This window comes from Rhinoraja longicauda, chromosome 7 (genome assembly GCF_053455715.1).
Source record: "Rhinoraja longicauda isolate Sanriku21f chromosome 7, sRhiLon1.1, whole genome shotgun sequence".
In the NCBI taxonomy this organism is placed as follows: domain Eukaryota; kingdom Metazoa; phylum Chordata; class Chondrichthyes; order Rajiformes; family Arhynchobatidae; genus Rhinoraja; species Rhinoraja longicauda.
The window spans coordinates 70,729,057-70,751,548 of record NC_135959.1 but is presented as its reverse complement, the minus strand read 5'-3'; the positions used below and the strand labels follow the sequence as shown (position 1 = coordinate 70,751,548).

Genomic DNA, 22,492 nt, shown 5'->3' with positions numbered 1-22,492 from the left:
AAGGGCCAAATGGCCTCCTCCTGCACCTATTTTCTATGTTTCTATGTTTCTATGAGAAATTTCCATTTTTATTTCAGATTTCCAGTATTTATAGGGTTTTTTGTTTTGTTTTTAGGATAGTCATAGAATTCATTTATTCTAATCTTAACTGGGATCCAGTCATAGTAAGAAGTATAAAGAGCACAGAATTCTGAAACTGTATTCAATAAAACGTTTTTTTTACTTTGTATACTAGCCAAGCAAACACAGGAGTATCTGAAATGCCAGAGCATTCTTTGGTTGGAGGATGTTGAAACTGTGGAATTCATTACTGCAGACAGCTCTGGAGGCCAAGTCAATGAATATTTTTAAGGCATCTATATATATATATATCCATCTCTCCCTCTCTCTCTCTCTCTCTCTCTCTCTCTCTCTCTCTCTCTCTCTCTCTCTCTCTCTCTCTCTCTCTCTCTCTCGCTCTCTTTTTTAATTTTTTTAAATTTTTTATTCTCTCTCTCTCTCTCTCTCTCTCTCTCTCTCTCTCTCTCTCTCTCTCTCTCTCTCTCTCTCTCTCTCTCTCTCTCTCTCTCTCTCTCTCTCTATATATATATATATATATATAAGCCAAAACATTATGACCACTGACAGGTGAAGTGAATAACATTGGTTATCTTGTTACAATGGCACCTGTCGAGGGATGGGATATATTAGGCAGAATGTGAACAGTCAGTTCTTGAAGTTGATGTGTTGTGAAGTTATGAATTTATGAACACATTGAACACATGCTGTTCCGCTGATTGTCACTGCCGCACCAACATTACATAATAGATGAACAAACACAATGCATACTAACTTAAATGAAGGAGAATTGCAGTATTAATGAAAAGTGGTTCTGTTTGGCTTCACAAGAGTTGTTTAAAATCTAAATTTAGTTGTAGGAAATACAGTTGGGCAGCTGGGGGTGCACACATTTGTGTTAGTAATCATTATTCAGTTAAGCTTAGCTTAGTTATGGAAAAGATCAAAAATGAAATTGGTTGTGTATTGCTGCAAAGGCAATCCTGCTAAACGGAGCCGACACAAAAAGCTGGAGTAACTCAGCGAGTCAGGCAGCATCTCTGGAAAAAAGGAATAGGTGACGTTTCGGGACGAGACCCTTCTTCAGATTGAGAGTCAGAGGAAAGGGAAATGAGAGATATAGACGATGATATAGAGTGATATAAACCTGTGCCAGAGTCCAGAACAAGGGGCCACAGTTTAAGAATAAGGGGTAGGCCATTTAGAACTGAGACGAGGAAAAACTTTTTCAGTCAGAGAGTGGTGAATCTGTGGAATTCTCTGCCTCAGAAGGCAGTGGAGGCCAATTCTCTGAATGCATTCAAGAGAGAGCTGGATAGAGCTCTTAAGGATAGCGGAGTCAGGGGTATGGGGAGAAGGCAGGAACGGGGTACAGATTGAGAATGATCAGCCATGATCACATCGAATGGCGGTGCTGGCTCGAAGGGCCGAATGGCCTCCTCCTGCACCTATTGTCTATTGTCTATTGTGCCCTCTGGTTCTTGATTCCCCTACTTTGGGCAAGAGACTCTTTGTGTTTACCGATCTATTCTTTCAGGGAGGTGGTCTTGGAGGGGAGGAAGCTCCTCAAACTATGGAGCATCTTGGACAATACGCCTCACCCCCTCCATGATATACTGGGCAACCTGAAGAGTACCTTCAGCAACAGACTGGTTCCAATAAGATGTAGTACAGAACGCCAAAGGAGATCCTTTTTCCCATGTGGCCATCATATATATACAGCCGGAAACAGGCCCTTTCGGCCCACCAAGTCCGTGCTGCCCAGCGATCCCCGTACATTAACACTATCCTACACCCACTAGGGACAATTTTTTTTTTTACATTTACCCAGCCAATTAACCTACATACCTGTACGTCTTTGGAGTACATCAAACTGTACAACTCCTCCCCCTTCTGTCGTGGGGTAGACTGAGACTGACTCCCCACCCCAATCTTTGCACATCCCCAATCCTTTCTACTCGTCACTTTAATTTCATATATCTTGTTGTGTTTTATGACTGTTGGCAGACCAATTTCCCTCCTGGGATAAATAAACAAATGAATGAAAGATGAGCAAAAAAGTAGCGATGATCAAAGAAACGGTGTATTGTTGGCTGTTGGCTCGGCGATAATGAGTTATACAGGCAATGAAACTCCCCAGGACGACAGTGAAACTAGTACAACAACTAGAGTGGGGGTGGGACAGAGAGGAGGGAATGCAAGGGCTACTTGAAGTTAGAGAAACCAATATTCATAGCGCTGATCTAGACAGGAGTGAATGTGAACTGGAAACAGTGATGTGAAGAAAATCAAACTGGGCTATGCAAGACATTGAAGAAGGAGATTCAAGGGTCTTAAGATAATTGTGTTCTCACTGAGAGCAAGCATGGGACTAACAGATCTCGAGTCTTCTCGATGACACCATGCATAGACTGTCAGATAAGGCAAAAAGTCTGGCATCAAGCGTTTAAGCCGACAGAGAGCTAGGAACATAAGAAGTCATAGAAACATAGCAACATAGAAAATAGGCGCAGGAGGAGGCCATTTAGCCCTTCGAGCCAGCACCACCATTCATTGTGATCATGGCTGATCGTCCACAATCAGTAACCCATGCCTGCCTGCTCCCCATATCCCTTGATTCCGCTCGCCCCTACAGCTCCATCTAACTCTCTTTTAAATTCATCCAGTGAATTGGCCTCTAATGTATTCTTGGCAGAGAATTCCACTGAGTCACAACTCTCTGGGTGAAAAAGTATTTTTCTCACCTCAGTTTCAAATGGCCTCCCCTGTATTCTTAGACTGTGGCCCCTGGTTCTGGACTCCCCCAACATTGGGAACAATTTTCCTGCATCTAGCTTGTCCAGTCCTTTTATAATTTTATACCTTTCTATAAGTCCTTTTAATCCTTTGGGAGCCCAACTCTCTCCTCCTTTTGTTTGTATTTTAATACATTGCATTACGATTTCTCTTAATTATTTAATTATGTATGTCTATAAGTTAATAATTTAATTATTTCTATTTAATTATTTCTTCACCCAGAGAGTTGTGAATCTGTGGAATTCTCTACCACAGAAGGCAGTGGAGGCCAATTCACTGGATGTATTCAAGAGGGAGTTAGATATAGCTCTTAGGGCAAACAGAATCACGGGATATGGGGAGAAAGCAGGAACTGATTCTGGATGATCAGCCATGATCACATTGAATGGCGGAACTGACTTGAAGGGCCGAATGGCCTACTCCTGCACCTATTTTGTATGTTTCTATGTTTCTGCTGTTCATTCTGAACTGTAAAATTGATACTAAATTATCACAGCAAATATTCAATGGTGTGTTTCCCTTTTCCCTGACTTGTCTGAAGAAGGGTCTCGACCCGAAACGTCACCCATTCCTTCCCTCCAGAGATGCTGCCTGTCCCACTGAGTTACTCCAGCATTTTGTGTCCATCTTCACTGCTGTAAACCAGGAACTCCTCAAACAAAGACAAGCTGTGTAAAATATTATATTATGTTGTTTCACTAACAACTAAGCATGTTGAATTTACATGTTAACCTGTTCCTGAGCATTGGATGCATTACATGCGTCACAGACCATCTCATTTTTGCCAATTAACTGCTGCACTCATACTGTGATCACTATCTGATCCAGGATGTGGTAAAAAATGTTGATGCCCTGAAAATTTGCATTAGCCACTTGAAATGTTTAACAGGAAACAGCGGTCTCCAGTTCAATAAGTTTAAGCTGCCAAAAAGGTCAATTGTGTCTTTTACAATTTAGATCGTTTTGCAATTTAGATCTGCAATTCTATGTCTGTAAATTATTCAGCGTGTGCTTTGAGTTAAAAAACAGATAATTAAAGTAAAGAATTCCACGCATATACTTGCAGATATTTCTGCATTATTCACACAAAAACTTTAAATGCAGAGAATGTTTTTTTTCTTATCATCTAGTTTGGTTCACCTAGTTTAGTTTATTGTCACGTGAAAAACTTTTGTTGCATGCTAACCAGTCAGCAGAAAGGCAACACATGATTACAATCGAGCCATTTGGTATAACATTTGGTGATATGGTAATCATTTGGTATAACAACAATATAATCCTACTTTTTTGGTCCTTGTGTTAACGATTGCAACACGCAAACTCAGAAATGGCAATCCATCACCTTGTGTTGAAGCAGCTAGAACCTGCCATCTGTATGTAGCATGCTCATTTTGACCCAATTTGTACTAGTGTACACCAGTCTTAAGCATTTTACCTACTAACATTTCAGTTTATCCATAACTGCCAATTAACTGATATGCATGAAGTTAATTTCAAGAATTTTTGGTATGCTCGCTATCTGATTTCAGCTGGTCAGCCTTCTGAAATGGCTAAGCAATCCGCTCCTTACTAGCAAGTTGATTTCACAGTTCACAGCATATCATGCATAAAACCCTTCAAATTCTCTACACGTTTCCTGTTCCGAATTTATTGATATTTAGAGATACCACATGAAATCAGGTCCTTCGGCCCACCAAGTCCACACTGTCCACACTCATGAGTTTCATGTTATCCCACTTTCTCATCCACTGCCTGAACATCAGGGGCAACTTTACAGCAGCCAATTAAACTACAACCCCACACTTTTTTTGTGGTGTGGGAGGAAACAGTAGCATGTGGAGGAGAACATGCAAACTCCGTACAGACAGCACCCGAGGTCAGGTTCGAACCCAGGTCTCTGGTGCTGTGACACCACTCCTGAGAATTCCTGACTTAAGTTCCTTGATCAATCTCTTTTTCATATTTTGTAAACCAACTGTGCTAAATTGTGTTTGACAACATTCCCGCATTATCAAAATCCCTTGGGATTTCTTACTATTGAAATATACTATTTAAATGTCCAATTGTATTCTTGCCTCGTGAATAAAATAGTCCAGAGTGTAAATCTACACTTCTTGATGAACCAATTCTTCCATGTACACCAATACATAGCTTCCTATTTGAGAAAGACACAAGATGCTGGAGTAACTCAGCGGGTCAGGCAGCATCTCTGGAGAGAAGGAATGGGTGACGTTTCTGGTCGATACTCTTCTTCAGACTGATGCCAGGGGAGAGGAAGGCACATTGATAAGGAAGTGTAAGGTGTGCAAACAGGAAAAAAGGGAATGGAGATCAAAGAAAATGTAGAATACATCATTGTTAGCTGGGAGACGGCAACAACAAAGCAAACAGAGATAAAATGTAGTCGGAAACAGTAAGACTGGCCAGAGAACTTGGCAATCGGGAGGGGATGGAGAGAGAGGGAAAGCAAGGGTTACTTGAAATTAGAGAAATCAATGTTCATACTGCTGGTGTGTAAGCTGCCCAAACGAAATATGAGGTGCTGTTCCTCCAATTTGCGCAGGGCCTCACTCTGACAATGGAGGAGGCCCAGGACAGAAAGGTCACTGTGGGAATGGGAGGGGGAAGTTAAAGTTTTTAGCAACCGGTTTGAGAATATTGAGAATATTCATATTTGAGAATATTGTACAGCCGAAACACAGACATAGAAAATAGGTGCAGGAGTAGGCCATTTGAACCTTCGAGCCAACACCGTCATTCAAAATGATCATGGCTAATTATCTTAAATCAGTACCCCGTTCCTGCTTTCTCCCCATGTCCCTGGATTCCATTAGCCCTGAGAGTCAAATCTAACTCTCTCTTGAAAACCTCCAGTGAATTGGCCTCCACTACCTTCTGTGGCAGAGAATTCCACAGATTCCACAGAACTATCTGGGTGAAAATGTTTTTCCTCATCTCAGTACTACCCTTTATTCTTAAACTGTGACCCCTGGCTCTGGACTTCCCCAACACTGAGAACATTTTTGCTGCATCTAACCTGTCCAATCCCTTAACAATTTTATATGTTTCTACAAGATCCCCTCTCATCCTTCTAAAGAGACAACCTGGATCCTGGTATCAGAGAGACAACACACCATCCTGCAATCCTTTTTGCACCACGGTCTGTTTTTCTTACTGTAGACTCTGGGGCTTGCCTGCCTTCACTCTGCCCTGCTGTGCTTCAGAGCCAGACCTGGTACCACAGTAGGTGCACAAAGTTGCTGGAATAACTCAAAAGGTCAGGCAGCATCTCTGGAGGACATGCATAGGTGAGGTTTTGGGTTAAGACCCTTCTTTGGACTGACTGCTGGGGGTGGGGGAGAAGAAAGCTGGAAAAAGGGAGAGGCTGGAAAAGTGTGCCAGCTAATAGATCGACCCAGGTGAAGGGGACTTTTTGACCTGCAGATGGTTGGAATAAAGCTAGAGATGAGAACAATTGGTGTGACACAGGTCTGAAGAGTTCCTGATTGTGAAGCCGGGGAGAGGTAATGTAACACGGTGGAGGAGGGAGGGGTAGGAGAGGAGAAATAGATGGGAGTCTGTTTATACCATCCTACACACACTGCCGACAATGTAAACTTATACCAAGCCAATTAACCTACAAACCTGTTCGTCTTTGGAGTGTGGGAGGATACCCAAGATCTGGGAGAAAACCCGCGTGGTCATCGGGAGAACGTACAAACTATGTACAGACAGCACCCGTAGCCAGGATCGAACCCGGTTTCTGGCGCTGTAAGCGTGGTAGGGCAGCAACTCTACCACTGTGCCACCTCGAGGCTTCCTTGTCGAAGCCTCTCAAGTCAAATCCTCAACACATCCTCAAAACAAAACACTCACACCTCCAAACAAAGCCTCCCCCAAAATGGCCGCTCCCAACAGGCCTCTCCTTCACAATGATAGTCATAGAGCCATACAGCATGGAGCCAGGCCATTTGGCCTAGCTCAGGCATGCTAGCTATGATGTCCCATCCATCTATTCCAATTTGCCCACGTTTGGCCCATATCCCTTGAAAAGTCTCCTATCCATGCATGTGACCATGTGCCTTTTGCATGCTGTTATCGCATAGCCTCAACTACCTCCTCTGGTAGCTTGTTCCATACACCTACCACCTTCGTTGTAGGAAGCAGCGGGTGGTGGTGAAAGATTGTTTTCCAGACTGGGTGTCGAAGACTAATGATGTGCCTCAGGAATCAGTGCAGGCCCCATTGCTGTTTGACATCTATATCTATATAGTCCATCTATTCAATGATTAGTAAGCCATGATTAGTACATTTACAGATTTGATTAAAATAGGTAGTTATCACGAATTATTGTGGAATATTGGTCAGTTGGGCAAGTGGACTGAGGAATGGCAATGGAATCTATTTTGGATAAGTGTAAGTATGAACTGTTGCATTTTGGCATGTCAAACCAGGGCAGGACCTTTCCAGAGAACAATAGGACACTGAGAGTGTTGTACAACAGAGGGATCCAGCAATATAAGGACATTGTTTCCTGAAAGTGGCAGTGCAAGTTGATAGTGTGGTGAAGAAGGCTTTGGGCACATTTGCCTTCATCAGTCGGGGTATTGAGTATAGACGTTGGTATGTTAATGTTAATGTTCAAAAGTCTCGGCCGCGGGACTTTTCATCGCTGGTGCGGCTTGGCCGCTGGACTTAACATCGCCCGGTGCAGCTTGGCCGCGGGGCCTTCCATCGCCCGATGCGGCTCGGCCGCTGGGCTTAACAGTGCCCGGTGCGGCTTGGCCGCGGGGCCTTCCATCGCCCGGTGCGGCTCGGCCGCGGGACCTAACATCGCCCGGCGCGGCTCGGCCGCGGGGACTCCCATCCCCTTGCGGGGACTGTGCGGGTCGGTCGGGGACGAGCTGTCTGTCCGTGGGCGTGGGGAAGAGAGTGGAAGTTTTGTTGCCTCCATCACAGTGAGGGGGTGTTTGGAGTCACTGTGATGGACGTTTGTGTTGGGGTCATGTGTCTTGTGTTCTTTTTTTTGTGTGACTGCTATGTAGTTTCGTTCGGTACCTTGGTACCAAATGACAAATAAAGCTCTGTTGAACTGTTGAAGTTGCTGCATTTGGCCAATTGTGTTCAGCTTTGACCAACCTGTTATAGGAAAGATGCCAATAGCCTGGAAACATTGCAAACATTTATGAGGATGTTAAATGGACTCAAGGACCTGAGCTATAGGACAGGATTGGATGTTATGCCTTGGAGTGCAGGAAGCTGCTGATCTTATGGTGATGTGTAAAGGGGGAACAGATAGGGTGAATGCCGAGATTATTTTTCCCAGGGTTGGAGAATCAATAACTAGGGGGCGCCACACAATGGCTGCCTCACCAACGGTCTGTCTTCGTCTTTTTCCTTCTTTGTGTTTTTAGTTTGTTGTAAAGTGTATGTTTCAGCTTATCTTTAGTTTTTGTATTTGTGGAGGGTGGGGGAAACTTTTTAAATCTCTTTCCTCAACGGAGTTGCGACTTTTTCCGTGTCGTATCTCCGTCCGCACTGCGGCCTTACATCGTGGAGTTGGCGGTCCCTTGTTTGGGACTTCGAGAGCTCCAAACCGTGGAGCCTGCAGACTTTAACATCTCGGAGCGGGCGATCCCTTTGCCAGGGGTCGGCCTATGTTGCTCCAATCTGCGGGAGCTGCGGACTTTAACATCGTGGAGCTCACGGCCTCTGGTTAGGGACTGATTTCGGGGACTCCAAGGAGCAGGAGTTTCGACCGTTCCGATGTGGGAGCTTAGACCGCCCCGACGTGGGAGATCGATCGCCAACTGCGGATGGTTCGATTCCCCCGACCGTGGGAGGAAAGGAGGAAAGAAGATAAGACTTTATTGCCTTCCATCACAGTGGGGAGTGTAGAGGAGCCGCTGTGGTGGATGTTTATGTCAATTTTTTATGATTATGATTATGATTATGATTAAAGGCCTTAGGTTTAATGTGAGAGGGTAAGGCTTAACAGGAACCTGAGTTGAGTTGATTTTAGTTTATTGTTACATGTATCGAGGTACAGTGAAAAGCTTTTGTTGTGTGCTAACCAATGGGCAGAAAGACAACACATGATTACAATTGAGCCATTCACAGTGTACAGATACGTGATACAGGGAATAACATGAATAACATTTAGTGCAGGATAAAGCCAGTAAAGTCCGATCATAGATAGTCCGAGGGTCTTCAATGAGGTAGATAGTACTTCAGAACTGCTCTCTAGTTGCAGTAGGATGGTTCAGTTGCCTGATAACAGCTGGGCAGAAATTGTCCCTGAATCTGGAGGTGTGCGTTTTGACACTGAGGGACAAGTTTTACATACTGAGGGTGAGAGTAAATGCAATGAGCTGCCAGAGGACATAGTTGAGCCAGGTACAATAACAATATTTAAAAGACATTTGGACAGGTATATGAATAGGAAAGGTTTGGTGGGTTGTGGCCAAATGAGGACAAATGGGATAAGATTAGATGGGGCATCTTGGTCAGCATAGACGTGTTGGGCCAAAGGGCCTGTTTCCATGTTGTGTGATTTTATGAATATAAAACAAAATGTAGGCAAGTCAAAAAATCATTCCTGCCTGTTTTGTTTCTCACAAACTACATTAGTCAACATTTGTTTTAATGTACAGCTCCACCAAAACACTGTTGCTGATTTTTTTTTCTTCTCAATTTAGAGGAATGATTTTTTGAGACAAATGGTAGATAGCTAAAATGTGTAGCAAGGAACTGCAGGTGCTGGTTTAAACCGAAAAAAGACACAAAATGCTGGAGTAACTCAGAGGGACAAGCAGCATCTCTAGACAGAAGGGATGGGTGACGTCTTCGCTAGATAGTTAAAGACATATTCTATGTTTCCAAAGAGTATGTCAAATTTCAAACACTGCAGTTAAATTTCTGCCATTTACTCAAAAAGTGATTGCAAACTGGGTTATTAAGCAACCTTTTTAAGATATACCATTTCAGAAGAAAAGCTCTCTTGTGTCTGAAGAAGGGTCTCGACCCGAAACGTCACGCATTCCTTCTCTCCAAAGATGCTGCCCGTCCCGCTGAGTTACTCCAGCATTTTGGTGTCTATCTTTGATTTAAACCAGCATCTGGCAGTTCTTTCCTGCACACACCATTGTAATTATTTTGGTTATTCCTTCCATAATTCTGTACCTCTAATATCATTTCCTTTTTTTCCGCAGCTTTGCATGGACTCAGAATAGAGTACGATGCAAATGTGGCTGCATCTCCCGGTGAGAATGTCACATTAAAATGCATTCTATCAGGACATGCGAATACTTCAGTTGTGCAGATCCAATGGGCAAAAGAAACTAATACTGGCTCACAAATAATGTTAATTGCAAATAAACATTTCGGCATCCATCGCTATCTGGACTCCCTTGACTTTGAATCCCGCTCACCAACCGATGGAACGGCAAATATTTCTGTCGTGAACGTACAAGTGTCTGCCTCTGGAACGTACACTTGCTCAGTAGTCACCTTTCCAGATGGAAGCTTCAAGGCATCAATCGTTCTCACTGTCGCCAAAAAAGGTAAGGTAGCAAATTGCTTTTCTCCGAAAAGATTCCAGCAAATGATTGTTAAATACGAATAGTTCAGTTCAATTCAGTTTCAGTCTAGTTTATTGTCACCTGTACAGTGAAAAGTTTTTGTTGCCTGCTATCCAGTCAGCAGAAAGACAGACAATCCATGATTACAATCGAGCCATTTACAGTGTACAATTACATGATGAGGGAATAACGTTTCGTGCATGGCAAGGCCAGTAAAGTCAGGTCAAGGATAGTCCGAGGATCACCAATGAGGTAGATAATAGTTCAGCACTGCTCTCTGGTTGTGCTGGATGGTTCAGTTGCCTGATAACAGCTGGGAAGAAACAGTCCCTGTATCTGGAGGTGTGCGTTTTCACACTTCTATACCTTTTGTCTGATGGGAGAGGGGAGAAGAGGCTTAGTCCATTAAACTTTCTCCCTTTCATCTTATAGCTATGCTCTCTAGTGTTGAACATTTCCACCCTTGGAAAAAACCCTATTTGTGCCTCTCATAATGTTATATACTTCTATCAAGCCTCCCGTCAACCTCTGACATTCTGGAGAAAACAACCCAAGTCCAGCCAACAATCAATTGCTATAATAGATCAGGATAGTGCACTAAAAAAAAAACCTCATACAGCAGTGGCTCACATTGTGAAGCTGTGTGAGGAAATCCAAAGTGCTCCCTGACTCAAAATACATACAGCATTTTATAATATTTGCATTAAATTCGTTACGTGGATTTACGTCTTTGCAATGAGTCACCAGTAACCCATATTTAATTGCAATCTTAGATCTTTGTTTCATCTCTATTGTTCAGACTGCTGGAACTTTTCTTCCTGTGCTCAGAAAGCCATTCTCCCATTTGTCCTCTAAATGAGCGTTGCAATGTGATTCCTCATATGTTATGATCAACTTTATTGCCCTCAGCCTTGTTTATTTTTGCTCCAGCTAAGTATGCTTATAATTAAACATTAATCTGATTCTCCCCTCTTTTACCATGAGCCATAACTTACCTGTATTACAAGCAGATTACAAAGATGGTCCCGCCACACTAGTCCCACCTGGCCATGCTGGGCCCATGCCCCATAAACCTAAACTTGCGTACCTGTCCAAATGTCTTTTAAATGCTGTTATATTACTTGCCTCAACTACCTCCTCTGGCAGCTCATTACATACACCCTCCGCACTCTGTGTGTAAAAACTTGCCCTCTGGGTTCCTGTTAAATCTTTCCCCTCTCATCGTGAACCTCTCTGGTTCTTAATTTCCCAACTCTGGCTAAAAGATTCTGTGCATTCACCCTATCTATTCCCTTGGTGATCTTGTACGCCTCCATAAAATCTCCTCTCACCCTCCTGAGCCCCAAGGAATAAAGCCCTAGCTTGCCCAACCAACCTCTCCCCATGGCACATGTCCTCAGGTCCTGGCAACATCCTCATAAATCATTCTTATAATGAAATCCAGAAATTTCTACAAAAATCCTTCCTGATGGCTCTTAGCCACACACAAATAAACCATATTAAATAACACCATCAACTATCCTGCTGATAGTGGTTGCTGCCTGTCTAACTCATCTACTACCTGCTTGACAGATTTTCAATGTCTCACATTTCTTTCCATTTTGCCAAAATTAAAAAAAAATCAAACCAATTACAGTCAATAACTGTGCAAATTCTAATGTGTTCAATATTATCCTAATCTATTTCCAGGGCCTTTCCCACCAAGTATATTTTTTCAAAATATCACCTGCCTTTGTGCCAAAGATACTAGAGGAGCAAGATAGACCGCTCGACCCTAAAAACCGTGGTTATGTCATGATGCCATTTTAGTAGGTGGAAACTTGCAGAAATGTTTAAAAAGAAAAATAACAAAAACCTGTGAATTGATAGATGAGAAATATTCTGCATTTTAATGGTATCATCACACGTACTGTTCCCCAAAACACTGATTACACTGCGAGAGGCATAACGAAGGGTGGGTTTTGCCTACTAAAATGGCTCCTTTGCGTACTACACTTCAGTATAGGCGATTTCAACAGAGTGGTCCATCTTGTTCCTCTAGTATCTTTGCTTTGTGCTATGCTTCTGAATAGTCTTGCAGCTCTTTGACTAATCGTGAACCACCAATGCACCCTTCTTCACCAGTGCCATTCAGTGAGCATTGTGGCGTGGTAGTGGTGGAAGCTTGGTCACAATAAATCTCAATGTCTCACATGCTCACATTTCACAAAGGGCAGCATGGTGGCGCAGCGGTAGAGTTGCTGCCTTACAGCGCTTGCAGCGCCGGAGGCCCTGGTTTGACCCTGACTACGGGTGCTGCCTCTATTAAGATTGCACATTCTTCCCATGACTGCGTGGGTTTTTCTCCGAGATCTTCGGTTTCCTCCTAACTTCGAAGACGTACAGGTTTGTAGGTTAATTGGCTTGGTGTATGAGTAAATTGTCCCTAGTGTGTGTAGGATAGTGTTAAAGTGCAGGGATCGCTGGTCGGTGTGAAGGATGAGAGGAGATCTTATCGAAACGTATAAGATTATTAAGGGGTTGGACACGTTAGAGGCAGGAAACATGTTCCCAATGTTGGGGGAGTCCGGAACCAGGGTGCCACAGTTTAAGAATAAGGGGTAGGCCATTTAGAACTGAGATGAGGAAAAACTTTTTCAGTCAGAGAGTTGTGAATCTGTGGAATTCTCTACCTCAGAAGGCAGTGGAGGCCAATTCTCTGAATGCATTCAAGAGAGAGATAGATAGAGCTCTTAAGGATAGCGGAGTCAGGGGGTATGGGGAGAAGGCAGGAACGGGGTACTGATTGAGAATGATCAGCCATGATCACATTGAATGGCGGTGCTGGCTCGAAGGGCCGAATGGCCTCCTCCTGCACCTATTGTCTATTGTCTATTGTGGACTCGATGGGCCGAAGGGCCTGTTTCCGCGCTGTATCTCAAAAGTAAACTGTAGGAATTCCAGGCTAACAGTTTGATTCCAGTGCCATGTGCTAGTGAGGGTAGAAACGGGAAGGTAGTGGGGATGAATGTGTGGCTGAAGAGTTGGTGCAGGGGGCAAGGATTCAGATTTCTAAACCATTGGGATCTCATCTAAGGCAGAGGCGAACTGTACAGGAGTGGTGGTTTGCACCTGAATTGGCAGGTAGGCTTGCTAGTGTTACATGGTTGGGTTTAAACTAGATTGTCAGGGGGGTGATATCCAATGTAGGACCCGGGCAAGTGAGAGGCTGGAAGTTGGTTTGGAGGGTGCTGGGAGAATGTTTAGCGGATAAAATAGACAGGAGAAAGACAGGGAGCGAGGGGGGACATTTGGTTGATCCTTAAGTATAAGAAAATAACTGCAGATGCTGGTACAAATCGATTTATTCACAAAATGCTGGAGTAACTCAGCAGGTCAGGCAGCATCTCGGGAGAGAAGGAATGGGTGACGTTTCGGGTCAAGACCCTTCTTCAGATCCTTAACTGGTTGATCCTTAGCTGGTTGATCCTTAACCTGGATTCCACACGGCTAGTGTGGAATACAGGACTCTCTTTGAGATCAATTCTAAAGGAAAGAAATCGAAAAAGAAATCAAACTTAAACCACAAATAAGGCAAAACAAACTACATGCTTCAAATTCTGTTCCTTCAGAACCTTTGCAGATAACTGAAAAACTGAAATAAAAAGTTAATTTTCACTGAGAAAACTTCTAACATATAGTCCAAAGGATAAAATATAACTGCCTCTTCAGACACAAGAGATATTGCAAATGTATTCATTTATTGCATTTATTTAAATGTTTTTTCAATACAGATTTAACAAATAAATAACAGCCTTTTCCCCATCAATTACTTCAAGCATTTTCTCCTCACACGTAAATCAAAATTAATTCACAATTTGCCACACCTCATGCTGTGTGTGAAAACTCAGAGATCATTCACACATTTCAAATGCAATGTAATTTTCACTCTAAAATCTGAACAAAGAGTAAACCACAATCCCACACGCATCTCGAGGAAATCATCCAAACATTTAAGGCTTTGATACACAAAAATGCTAGAAGCTATCGTTCTTACAAAGATATACAATCAAGCATTCCTACATGAACAAAAACCTAATTCTACATGACCTAATTCTCCTCCTGTGATTTCTGAATTTATGAACTTATGAAAACGGAGTGTTAGGGGCAGGTCTGAGATGCCAATGCCTCTTTCAGTCCATGGACAACGTAGGGCTTGTAACCCACACACACAGTGGCAGAGACTGAGCCACCAGGATCATTCAGAGACTGCCAATGTTGCCTCTTCAAACCCAAAGCTGAGCTGCCAGGATAAACCGGAGACGGCCAGCGTCCCCTTAGATAAGGGTGAACTGCAGGGAAATTGCCACACCTCCTCTTTCGAGACGAGGACTGAGCTGCCGGGACAAGCCCGAGATCGCTAGCGCCACCACACGTGTACCCTGATGATAAGAGACAGCACCCCATGCCACCCTGGACTTTCCTGTCACTGTAAATAAAATATATCACGTGAGTTCCCCCTACTGTGATTGTCTGTGTGGTCACTGCCCAACCTGGCCTTATCCCCGACACCACAGTATACACCACGGTGTTACATTGGGATGCCAAAATACAAACTTCGTGGATGGCATGGTGGTGCAGCGGTAGAGTTGCTGCCTTACAGCGAATGCAGCGCCAGAGACCTGGGTTCGATCCCGACTACAGGTGCTGTCTGTACGGAGTTTGTACGTTCTCCCCGTGACCTGCGTGGGTTTTCTCCGAGATCTTCGGTTTCCTCCCACACTCCAAAAATGTACAGGTTTGTAGGTTAATTGGCTTGGTAAATGTAAAAATTGTCCCTAGTGGGTGTAGGATAGTGTTAATGTGCGGGGATCGCTGGGTGGCGCGGACCTGATGGGCCGAAGGGCCTGTATCTCTAAACTAAACTAAACTAAACTAAAAACCTAGCCACCTTGCCCTTTTTGTTTAAACCAACCTTGCATTGATATGAAATGTCATAAATGAACAACCAAGACCATCGATTGCAGTTTTAACTTTGTTTAATTGACTGAAGAACTTTTCGTGATGGTTTCTAAACTAACAGCTTCTATTTTGTAGTTTATATCTAGAAAGGATATAGGAAAATGTGGGTTGTCAAAAACCACAGAGACTCAGAGAAGTAAGCACTCAGCTAAACGTCAGCAAATGCATGTTTCCTGTCTCTCTGTTCTCACAGCTTATATGATGATACTATTGGGTTCTTCAACGGCAGGCTGGGTTACTAAACTTTGGCTAATTGCTGGATTTATGGACCATTGGTTATCTTCACTTTACAGTGACCTTGTCCTATTATCATTGGTAGAATTAGCCACTCCTTCCTCAATTTCCACATGAGCATTACGCGAGTTAGTTAGGTAGTTAATTCGTTTAGTTTATTATCATGTGTACCGAGGTACAATGAAAAGCTCTTGTGTGCTAACTAGTCAACGGAAAGACAATACATGATTACAATCGAGCCAGACAGTGTACAGATACATAATAAGAGAATAATGTTTATTGCAAGACAAACCCAGTAAAGTTAGTAATTCTAAAGGATATTCTTGCTATGGAGGGCGTGCAGCGTAGGTTCACTAGGTTAATTCCCGGAATGGCGGGACTGTCGTATGTTGAAAGGCTGGAGCGATTGGGCTTGTATACACTGGAATTTAGAAGGATGAGGGGGGATCTTATTGAAACATATAAGATAATTAGGGGATTGGACACATTAGAGGCAGATAACATGTTCCCAATGTTGGGGGAGTCCAGAACAAGGGGCCACAGTTTGAGAATAAGGGGTAGGCCATTTAGAACGGAGATGAGGAAGAACTTTTTCAGTCAGAGGGTGGTGAAGGTGTGGAATTCTCTGCCTCAGAAGGCAGTGGAGGCCAGTTCGTTGGATGCTTTCAAGAGAGAGCTGGATAGAGCTCTTAAGGATAGCGGAGTGAGGGGGTATGGGGAGAAGGCAGGAACGGGGTACTGATTGAGAGTGATCAGCCATGATCGCATTGAATGGCGGTGCTGGCTCGAAGGGCTGAATGGCCTACTCCTGCACCTATTGTCTATTGTCTATTGTCTATAAAGTCAGAATTAAAGGGTGCTCTTTTAGAAAGAAGGTGAGGAGGAACTTCTTCAGTCAGAGGGTAGTTAATCTGTGGAACTCATTGCCACAGAGGGCTGTGGAGGCCAAGTCAGTGGGTATTTTTAAGGCAGAGATGGACAAATTCTTGATTAGAACGATTGTCCAAGGCCAAAAATATCATTAAAGACCCCACCCATCTCCATCATGGACTGTTCACCCTGCTGCTCTCTGGTCAAAGGTACTGCAGCATACGGAACAGAACAGCCAGGTTCTGCAATAGCTTCTTCCCCCGAGCCATCAGACTCTTGAATTCACAATGATCAGCCGCCATTATTTTATGTGCGAGTTACATATTTATTTATTTTTCTTTAATCAATTTTTATTATTTGGTGTTACATTGAAGCCAGTTGCAATGGAATTTCGTTCAAACATGCACTCGTCTGTATAGTTTTGAATGACAATAAAGTTATATTCATTCATTCATTCATTGTCATGGGTTATGGGGAGAATACAGGAAAATGGGATTAGGAGGCAGAGATCAGCCATGATTGAATGGCGGAGTAGACTCGATGGGCCTAATTCTACTCCTATAACTAGTGAACTTGTAAGTCCGACCAATGGTAGTCCAAGGGTCGCCATTGAGGTAAATGGTAGTTCAGGACTAAGTTCAGCAATGCAACTGTCAGAAATGTATTGGAGATCGCAATAGGATTGCTGACGATGAGGTTTTGCTGCCGACAGGGGTTGGACACGTGAGAGGCAGGAAACATGTTCACAATGTTGGGGGAGTCCAGAACCAGGGGCCACAGTTTAAGAGTAAGGGGTAGGCCATTTAGAACAGAGATGAGGAAAAACTGCAGTGTGCAGATACATAATAAGAGAATTATGATTTTTGCAAGATAAACCCAGTAAACCCAGTAAAGTGCAGGCCAATTCTCTGAATGCATTCAAGAGAGAGTTAGATAGAGCTCTTAAGGATAGCAGAGTCAGGGGGTATGGGGAGAAGGCAGGAACGGTGTACTGATTGAGAATGATCAGCCATGATCACATTGAATCGACAAGGTCCCACATAGGAGATTAGTGGGCAAAATTAGGGCACATGGTATTGGGGGTAGGGTACTGACATGGATAGAAAATTGGTTGACAGACAGAAAGCAAAGAGTGGGGATAAATGGGTCCCTTTCGGAATGGCAGGCAGTGACCAGTGGGGTACCGCAAGGTTCGGTGCTGGGACCCCAGCTATTTACGATATACATTAATGACTTAGACAAAGGGATTAAAAGTACCATTAGCAAATTTGCAGATGAAACTAAGCTGGGGGGTAGTGTGAATTGTGAGGAAGATGCAATAAGGCTGCAGGGTGACTTGGACAGGTTGTGTGAGTGGGCGGATACATGGCAGATGCAGTTTAATGTAGATAAGTGTGAGGTTATTCACTTTGGAAGTAAGAATAGAAAGGCAGATTATTATCTGAATGGTGTCAAGTTAGGAGGAGGGGGAGTTCAACGAGATCTGGGTGTCCTAGTGCATCAGTCAATGAAAGGAAGCATGCAGGTACAGCAGGCAGTGAAGAAAGCCAATGGAATGTTGGCCTTCGTAACAAGAGGAGTTGAGTATAGGAGCAAAGAGGTCCTTCTACAGTTGTACCGGGCCCTGGTGAGACCGCACCTGGAGTACTGTGTGCAGTTTTGGTCTCCAAATTTGAGGAAGGATATTCTTGCTATGGAGGGCGTGCAGCGTAGGTTCACTAGGTTAATTCCCGGAATGGCGGGACTGTCGTATGTTGAAAGGCTGGAGCGATTGGGCTTGTATACACTGGAATTTAGAAGGATGAGGGGGGATCTTATTGAAACATATAAGATAATTAGGGGATTGGACACATTAGAGGCAGGAAACATGTTCCCAATGTTGGGGGAGTCCAGAACAAGGGGCCATAGGTTAAGAATAAGGGGTAGGCCATTTAGAACGGAGATGAGGAAGAACTTTTTCAGTCAGAGAGTGGTGAAGGTGTGGAATTCTCTGCCTCGGAAGGCAGTGGAGGCCAGTTCGTTGGATGCTTTCAAGAGAGAGCTGGATAGAGTTCTTAAGGATAGCGGAGTGAGGGGGTATGGGGAGAAAGCAGGAACGGGGTACTGATTGAGAGTGATCAGCCATGATCGCATTGAATGGCGGTGCTGGCTCGAAGGGCTGAATGGCCTATTCCTGTACCTATTGTCTATTGTCTATTGTCTATTGTCTATTGAATGGCGGTGCTGGCTCGAAGGGCCGAATGGCCTCCTCCTGCACCTATTGTCTATTGTCTATTGTCTATTGAGACTTACCTACTTTGGCCTGAACTGCTGCACAATGCATAATTTGTCCATCAAATGAGTGCAGAGAATCACAAGAAATGGAAACAGGAACAGGCCATTTGGTTCGTCAAGCCTCCTTTATCGTTCAAGGTCATAAATACATTTCCACCACAAATATCATTTTCTCCCCCATCCACATGTGCACCAATTTCACTCAATAACTGAATTTTCACAGCCTTCCGGGATAGAAAATTCCAAAGGTTCACTACCTATTGTGAGAAGAAATTTCTCCGCATCTCAATCCTAAATGACCACTAGTTTTGGACCCCTCAGCCAGGGGAAATATCTTGCCTTCATCTAACCTGTTGAACACCACAAAGCCTTTATGGGTTTATTTGGAGTCATCATTTCTCCCAGAAATTAAAGAGTAGAAGCCAAGAATAGTCAGTATTTTGATGAATGAGAGACCTGTGATTTTAAAAAGCAGTATGATGACATTTCACTGTGCTTCCCCTCTCTGGCAATAGGCCCAAACTACCTTTTGTCTTTTCCTAACTGCCTGCTGCACTAGCAACTTCACATAAATTGACTTATGTACAAGTGCAGCCAAGAATCACCTGTCCATATTCCTAACTCCAGCATACACCCCACTCAGGAGGAAAGCTCCAGTCACCATAAAGACTGTTAAGACATGGCCTGAAGGAGCTTCCTCGCAGCTGCAGGATTGCTTCGAAAGGACCAACTGGGATATTTTTGAGGATCAGGACTTGGAGGAGTGCACATCAACTGTACTTTGCTACATCCAAAACTGTGTTGACAATGTCACCGTCGACAAACGCATCCGGTTGTATCCCAATCAGAAACCCTGGATGACAAAGGATGTCAGGTCTCTCCTCAAGGACCGTAACACCGCCTTCAGGTCTAGTGATAGAGCTCTATACAGTGCTGCTAGAACCAACCTGAAGAGAGGCATCAAGGATGCCAAAGCGTCCTACAAGAGGAAGATTGAGGACCACTTTACCAACAATGACCCACGGCGGGTATGGCAAGGCATCCAGCACATCACCAACTACAAGACCAGCAACTGCACGACTGCCGACGGCGACGCCTCGCTGGCAGAGGAACTTACCTGTTTCTTTGCTCGTTTCGAGGTGAAAGCTACAGTGGCAGACATAACACCCTCTCCAGCACCTGACAGCAACACCTTCACTGTGCAGGAGTATGATGTTAAGCGCGTGCTCAGAGCAGTGAATCCCAGGAAAGCTGCAGGCCCCGATGGTGTGACGGGCAGAGTGCTGAGGGAATGTGCAGACCAATTATCTGAGGTCTTCACAAAAATCTTCAACCTGTCCCTTTTAAAATCCACCATCCCTCCCTGCCTGAAGTCCGCCACAATCATCCCACTGCCGAAAAAGTCTGTCATCAGCGGTCTTAACGACTACCGTCCGGTAGCACTCACACCGGTCATCACAAAGTGCTTCGAGAGACTGGTCCTGCAGCACATCAAAGCCAGCCTCCCACCCACCTTCGACCCACACCAGTTTGCCTACAGAGCAAATAGGTCTACAGGGGATGCCATCGACACTGCTCTTCACACTGCACTGACCCACCTTGAACACCAGGGGAGCTATGTGAGGATGCTCTTCCTCGACTTCAGCTCTGCCTTTAACACGGTCATCCCGAGCAGACTGGTCACCAAACTTTCCGACCTTGGATTTTCCCAAACCATCTGCCAATGGATCAAGGACTTCCTGACCAACCGCCCCCAGACCGTCAAAATAGGCCCTCACCTCTCCTCCACCATTACACTGAGCACCGGCTCACCACAGGGCTGTGTGTTGAGCCCCATCCTTTACTCCCTCTACACTCACGACTGCGCCCCCACCCATCCCACCAACACCATCATCAAGTTCGCGGATGACACGACTGTGGTTGGACTCATCTCAGGAGGAGATGAGACAGCCTATAGGGATGAAATCCAAAGGCTGGCAGCATGGTGTTCAGTGAACAATCTGGTCCTGAACTCCTCCAAAACAAAGGAACTTATAATTGACTTTAGAAAAACCAGTGTAGAATACGACCCACTCTACATCAATGGGGTCTGTGTGGAAAGGGTACCCGCTTTCAGGTACCTGGGTACGCACATCGCAGAGGATCTTACCTGGTCTACCAACACCATCACCACAGTAAAGAAGGCACAGCAGAGACTCCACTTCCTGAGGATCCTCAGGAAAACCAACCTGCAGGAGAAGCTCATGTTGTCCTTCTATCGCTGCTCCATCGAGAGTGTGCTGGCATACTGTATAACCACATGGTATGCCAGCTGCTCAGAAAAGGACAGGAAGGCCCTTCAGAGGGTCATCACGATGGCCCAGAAGATCATCGGCTGCTCACTGCCCTCCCTGGAGCACCTGTTCAGCCTACGCTGCCTCAGTAGAGCAGGCAAAATAATAAAAGATCCATCCCACCCCGGCCACCGTCTGTTTGTTCATCTGCCCTCTGGTCGACGTTTCAGGTCGATCAAATCCCGAACAAACAGACTTAAGAACAGTTTTTACCCCAGGGCCATACGAGAACTGAACACTACCTTTGCACTAGGCAACACCGTTAAAAAATCTTGTACTTAATATAATTGTATTTATGTATTTATTTGTTTTTGCATTATTGCATATATGTTTGTACGCACCGTCAGGATTGGCTATTTTTTAATTTTGTTGTACTCGTTGCAATGACAATAAATGAATATTATTATTATTATTATTATAATGAACCTTGAACAGGTTGGGAGAGTGGGTGAAGAAGTGGCAGATGGAATATAACGTAGCAAAGTGTGCGGTCATATACTTTGGTAGTAGGAATGAAGGCGTACACTATTTTCTAAATGGGGAGAGGATTCAGAAATTGGAGGTGCAAAGGGACTTAGGAGTGCTGGTGCAGGATTCTCAAAATGTTAATTTGCAAGTTGAATCGGTAGTAAGGAAGGCAAATGCAATGTTTGCTTTTATTTCGAGAGGAATGGAATATAAAAAACAGGGGTGTAATCCTGAGGCTTTGTAAGGCACTGGTCAGATTGCATTTGGAGTAATCTGAGCAGTTTTGGGCCCCATATCTGAGAAAGGATGTGTTGGCATTAGAGAGGCTCCAGCGAAGGATTATGAGAATGATTCCAGGGGATGATTGCGTTAACATATGATGGGAGTTTAACAGCACCAGGCCTGTACTCGCTGGAGTTTAGAAGGATGAGGGGGGGACCTCATTGAACTTTACCGAATCGTAAGGCCTGCTTAATGAAACATACTGGTCCTGATCTTTAATCAACTAGCCTTTAGATCTTGGTGAGAAGTCAGATCTGCTTTAAAGAGAATAAACTCTCGGAAAATGGGAAGACAGAGTCCCTGAAAGTTCTGAAATAAATTGTCCACCAGGTTTATCGACATCCGCAACCTCTCACTTCAACAGACTACTGCTCAATCTGCTTCAAGGCAACCTCCATCATTCTGGTCCCCAAGAAAAATAAAGTGACCTGTCTTAATGACTATTGCCCAGCCACTGTAACAGCGACCATAGAAAAATGGTTTGAAGGACTGATAATGGCCTATAATTGCACCGGTCTCCCACGCAATCTCGACCATTTGCAGTTTGAAGACAGAAAAAGTAAGTCAGGATGACGGCAATCTCCTAGAATCACATTC

General features: G+C 44.1%; 1 protein-coding gene across 1 annotated transcript in view; it reads left to right on the top strand.

Annotated features, from left to right (window-relative positions):
• Positions 1–22,492, top strand: part of LOC144595596 (T-cell surface protein tactile) — a 56,841-nt gene that overhangs the window by 5,173 nt on the left and 29,176 nt on the right. Inside the window, exon 2 of the mRNA XM_078403162.1 lies at positions 10,065–10,415. Coding sequence (XP_078259288.1) covers positions 10,065–10,415 — 351 coding nt within the window. The remainder of the gene's footprint in view (positions 1–10,064; positions 10,416–22,492) is intronic.